This window comes from Thalia democratica, chromosome 1 (assembly GCF_965202585.1).
Source record: "Thalia democratica chromosome 1, ktThaDemo2.hap1.1, whole genome shotgun sequence".
NCBI classification, from domain to species: Eukaryota; Metazoa; Chordata; class Thaliacea; order Salpida; family Salpidae; genus Thalia; species Thalia democratica.
Window position 1 is genome coordinate 18,157,999 of NC_139165.1, and position 6,141 is coordinate 18,164,139.

At 25.3% G+C, this 6,141-nt stretch overlaps 1 protein-coding gene across 1 annotated transcript; it reads left to right on the plus strand.

The window, feature by feature from the left end:
- LOC145849238 (ubiquitin-ribosomal protein eL40 fusion protein) lies at window positions 1–5,412 on the plus strand. Its single transcript, XM_082954380.1, has 3 exons — window positions 1–131; window positions 2,495–2,684; window positions 5,282–5,412. Exons 1-3 carry the CDS (start codon window positions 29–31, stop codon window positions 5,373–5,375), a joined length of 387 nt encoding a protein of 128 aa, XP_082810506.1. The 5' UTR covers window positions 1–28; the 3' UTR covers window positions 5,376–5,412.
- The last annotated feature ends 729 nt before the right edge of the window (window positions 5,413–6,141 follow it).

The window sequence follows — 6,141 nt, forward strand, 5'->3', positions numbered from 1 at the left end:
AGCTGCTTATTAAGTAGTTTCACTAAAAATGCAGATTTTTGTAAAGACCCTCACGGGTAAGACCATTACCTTGGAAGTCGAGGCTTCCGACACCATTGAAAATGTCAAGGCCAAGATCCAAGACAAAGAAGGTTTGTAATATTTCAATATTTGTTATATTTAATTTACTTATCAAGCATAAAATTTGACTTAAATTTTTAGTTCTATTATCATTGACAGTAATTGTGTTTCTACTTTAACTTATGTGTTTGGGTTAAAAATTTAAATTTAAACAAAAATCCAGTATAAACATCCTAAGTCAATAGTTACCACATATTTGTATATAAAAAAACTTTTAGTTATAGCAGTAGTTATTTTTTCATTTGAATTTCATAAACAATTGTTCAATTAATTTTTTACTTTAATGTGGGTAGCCAAAATGCCACACAATCAGGATATTCAGTTTAAGGACAGTGAAATTTTTTAAATTTCCGGATAACTCCGGCTAGTTTGAATTGGATGACTAAACCAATTTGATTTAAATAAAAATCCAAATAGTTTTAATATTAATAGTTTTGAAAACCTTAGTTGAGTTATTTTATCGATCTTGAATAAAGTTTAGTTGTCCCAGTTTCAATATTTTGTTGTTTTATAACTAATGATTTTAAAATTTGAACTTAATTGATTGCGTAAAGATTTGTTAGGTTTGAGTTTTTATTTATTTGATTTTTTTAGGAATTTGTGAAACTCAGTTTTTTGTGAAACTCAGTGTTATTCAGTTTTACTCAGTTTTATTCAGTTTTTTGACTCAAAGAGACCCTAGGGCTGTTGCTAAATGAATTTTAATTTTGTCTTTAAATATCAAAGAATAAAAATATGTATGTGTCAGAAATAATTATAAAAGTACACTTCTGTAAAAATACTGCAAAATATCAATGAAAAATAAGTATAGTTCCAAATTTATATAGTGATTAGTAATATGTAAATGAAAGTATGTTTACTACAATTCACATCATATAGGAATATTTTTTATTTACAAAACAATCATATTTTTTTCTTGATCTATAGTTTTTATGTGAAAATCATGAAGGAAACTTATTTAAACAAAAAATTAAGAATATATGGGACCATGAAATTTGTATGAAAATGTTGAATATTTGTATTTGTATTCATTAAAAAAATAGTTAATAAACTTGTATATGTGAGTAGCAAGAAACTTCTAATAATTTTTAAATATAAATTTGTTTGATTTATTTATCTTTTATTTCTATGGGCATAACGGATTCCAATTTTACTTGTATGTGTAAATTTTGGCCAGAATTATGCAAAATTAATACTAGCTGCAGAACCATTGTGTGGTATACTATTTGTATCATATCTTACTGATTTGCAGCTTACATTCTACATATAAAATTTTATATTTATAAGCAAACAATAATTTCCATTTATTAGACTTACCAAGTATAAAAACTTGGAAGTCCCAAAGGTTATTTACTTAACCTAAAATATACAAATAGTAATAATCTACAATTTATTATATTTTTTCATTCCAGTTTTGTTTTACTAAATTTTATTTTTAATTTTAATAAAACTGTTAAGTACTAAAAATTTATGATTAAAATAAGTAGTAGAAATGTACTAAATGTTGATGATTTTTTAGCTACTTAAATAAATAGTGGGTTGTAACATTTTTTCTAAAATTAATTTGTAATACCTCAAACTGAAGTAATGTTTGTCTATCACTTAAATTTATATTAATACACTTCAATTCTAATAGGTCACATAAATAAATTGTATTCTTCTTATGTGAAAATTATGTTATTGTCAAAAAATAGTATAAAATATAGCTGTTGAATTGTTATTTAATTAGTTTTATAAAATTAGGTTATAAAATAGGCTATAAAATAGGCTGTGAGGGGTTAGTGATTTTCTAAACAACATTGTTTTATTATAGAACTTCAACTAAACTACAAGTTGCTTTTTACATATTTTAACAGATTTTTGTGACAAAGTTAACTTGAGAGAATCATAGATTTCAGATGAAAGGAGAAAACAGAAACTAAAAAGATAAAAACCAATAAAAATTTTCTTTCTATTGAACTAAAATTTTCATAAATGTTCCTTGCAATATTTAACCAAATCTGATTTAACCATTAAAAAAAAACTAGAAAAAGCTTTAATTTTTGAACACAGTCAAAAGTTTACCAATTTTTAAACATGTTTAACATATTTTTAATTAAATATTGCAAGTAATATTTTGACTTTTTGAAAATTTACTCAATTTTATCCACCATTTCAGTTTTCTCCTCTCAATAAGGAACCTAACCTCATCACTGAAAATCTATCTTAAAAGCTTATTACGTTTTTGTATACACAAAAATTTTAATATAAAAGTTTTCCTCCAATGTTTTCCATTAATGTGGACCTACTAATCATAAATAAAATAAGTGACTAGTTTGCGTTACACATGCATAAAATCATACCAAGATGAGTAAATATTACTCTTTTCACACAGGTATCCCACCAGACCAGCAACGTCTGATCTTTGCCGGAAAGCAATTGGAAGATGGACGCACATTGTCCGACTACAACATCCAGAAGGAGTCCACCCTTCATCTTGTGCTCAGACTGAGGGGAGGTGTCATCGAGCCATCTCTGAGGATTCTTGCGCAGAAGTACAACTGCGACAAGATGATCTGCCGCAAGTGAGTATTAGTTGAACCGTTTAACACTTATATAGAAAAACTTTTAAGTAACCTTTTTCAAAAAATGTTGCTTAAATTGTTTTTGAAAGTATCTAACTTTTTTGTATTGTTTGATTTTATTACATATTAGTTTAAGTTGTCTTGTACTTTGTTAAGTATCTCTTGTTTAGTAGTTCCATATGTAAGTTGATTTTTATTGCTTATATTATTTTTCACTGTATGTTCCTTTAAGGTGTTATACTAACATAAATAAACTTCAGTTTAAGGCCATAGGGGGGGGTAGGCCATGTTTTTTACAAGTTGATCTTATTTTATAGAGTTTTTACTAAGCTTCAAGTTGCTTTTTACCGTTTTTAAAAATTCGAATTAGTTTTTGAGATATGACCGGCCAAAGTCGGGCCGCATAACAGGTTCCTTATGGGGAAAGAAAAACTAAAACGCGAAAAAAGACTAATGCATTCAAAATCTATCTCCTTCATTTTTTAAGCAATCTTCTTCAAACTTTCACAGTCTATTCTTTATACAATAACAAAAAAACGTTATTTGTGACTTTAAAAAATTTTAAGTAAAAATACCTTTTATTGAAAAAAAAAATTTTTTGATAAAAAATCACTTTTTTTTTTCTGTCATAAAATTTATATTTTTTAAAATTATTAAAATTCACAAATAACTTTTTTTTCTCATAATGTAAGGAACAATTCCTGAAAATTTGAAGAAGATTGCTTGAAAAATGAAGGAGAAGATAGATTTTAAAGCCCGTTTTTAAAAACTCGAGAAAAACGGCTTTAAAGTTACCCTTTATTATACCCTTTATAAAGACAACCCTTTATATAACCGGTCATAAAAAAAAACTTACTTAATATTTTTAAAATCTAAAAAAAGCATCTGAAAGATTATGAAATTTACTATAATATAAGTCTATATGTTATTTTTGGTCAAAAAATGGCTTATACCCCCACCCCCCCCTATGGCCTTAATAAATCTTTGATACCTAAAATTGTTACCATTAGTTTAAATAGTTCATAATCAATTTTTGAGCTTAATTTTTACATTTTGATCTTAACTTATTTAATGTCTAAAGGTTTACATATGTTTAAATGAAGTAACTGATTTATTAGTAATAAGATAAGTTAATTTAAGTTAAGTCCTATTCAACTTTATCTTAAAAAAAGTTTTTTATCAATCCATTTAAACTATGTAAAAGATATATTTTATGCCACATAAAATCAGACCTTTATAATAGCACTAACTTAAGTATACTAAGATATAAGTATAACCTTTTTTCATAATGCTGTAATCTATATTTAATGAAAACTTCAGTCTTAAAAGAAAATCAAAGTATTTTTTTTATATATAATCTAGCAGATTCTATGATAGATAGATTCTATATCATATGCTTATGATTTTAGAGTAAACTTGAGTTTAAATATCATATAGTTAATTTATGTTGAAAGTTAAAAAACTGATCACATAAAACAACCATTAACTTTAACTGAGAATTATTAAAAGTTTATAAGACTACAACTTAACAAAAAAACTTAAAAAAAAGAGTCCAAACAAATATTTCAAGTTTATAACAAAAATTTAAGAATTCCAATTATTGTGCAAAGCTTGCAATTATTTGCACAATATTAAGGTCATTATAACTTTTTTAAAAAGTATGTATATATAATATACATGTCATAGTTTATAAAGTTATGGTTTTAAAGTTATTGATTTACCATTAACTATTTACCCATTAATACTCAAACCATTATTCAATGTTGATATTTTTGTGCGCCCGGGCAAAATAATTTATTACAGCAGTATTATGCTTTTAAGCATTCATGACATATTTTTCAATATACATGACCTGCTTTAATATTAAGGTTATAAATACAAATATACTAAACATTTTATGATAAAATTATTTATTTAGTGTTTTGTGTAAACATACTTGAATTTTCTTTAAATAATTTTTTAATTAAGTTTGTAAATTTAAAATATTGTATTGTTTTGCTCTTAATGGAAAATGATATGTTTTTTTTATTTTAATGTTTACAATTTGCAAATTTTCTGTGTTTATTTGTAGCCTTTTAAATTTACTACTTGATGTTTACTAAATAATTAAAACAAAAAAATGCTTTTATTTTAAGTGTTATTAAATGAAAAAGTTAAGTTTCATTTGGCTTCTACTTAACGCACTTATTTTTTACATATTTTGATATTTAAAATGTAAGGTCTACCAGTACAAATTATTATGAAACTTATATTTTATTTCATCTTAAATGTAAAAAATAATGTTTGTTGTAAAATTTTTCACAAATATTGCTTTGTTTTTTGTGTATCCAATTAAGTTAAATAACTGTATGCAATTTTCACTATTGATTCTAAACTTAATATTTAACTAAGTTACTAGTTTAATTAATTATTGAAATAAATTTCTAAATCAGCCACACATGATGATTTCACACATATAATATGAAATCAAAATCAGCATGAATGCAACAGCCCTTTTGCGTTCTGATGTGGCCAGATTTTAATAAAAAAACTGCTATATAAATATTTAAACATTTATATTAATACCAAAATATTAAAACTTGAACATTTCTCCACAGATGCTATGCTCGCCTCCACCCGCGTGCCACCAACTGCAGGAAGAAGAAATGCGGAAGGACCAACCACCTCCGTCCCAAGAAGAAACTCAAATAAATAATTTGACGTATTCAATAAAATTTAGTGAAATTTATATTTGTTTAGTGTACTGGAATAAACATGTCAATTAAAATTTTATCGTAAAATATCTTAATTCGTAATTTTTGTTTGTAGAACATATCATCTAAGCCAAAAGAAGAAACTCAAATAAATAATTTGACGTATTCAATAAAATTAAGTGAAATTTATATTGTTTAGTTTACTGGAATAAATTGTCTCGTGACAAGTTTCATTGGTCTTTTTTTTGATTATGCAAAAAAGGTCACTAGAATAAGTAACTTTATTGGCTTAGAATTAAGTGAAATTTATATTGTTTAGTTTGCTGGAATAAATTGTCTCATGACAAGTTTCATTGGTCTTTTTTTTGATTATGCAAAAAAGGTCACTAGAATAAGTAACTTTATTGGCAAGCCTGCTGTTCCCATTGGTCCTTAGTTCACATAAGTGTTTTGTAATTAAGTTAAACTGTTATATTTAACTGTTAACGTAATAAGACCAACCATCTCCGCCCAAAGAAGAAACTAAAATAAATAATTTGATTAGCATGATAAAAACTAAACTTAGTTGAATTTATTTTTGTTTAATGTACCGGAATAAATGTCCTTTTCATAAGATAAGCCTTTTTTAAGTGTTGTGTAACTAGCACTATCTCGACCAAAAGAAGAACTTAAATAAATTATTTAAATATTTGGTAGTAATATTGGTGACATTTGTATATGTCTAGTATAAAATTAATACCTCAATGTCAAAGTAATTTCATACA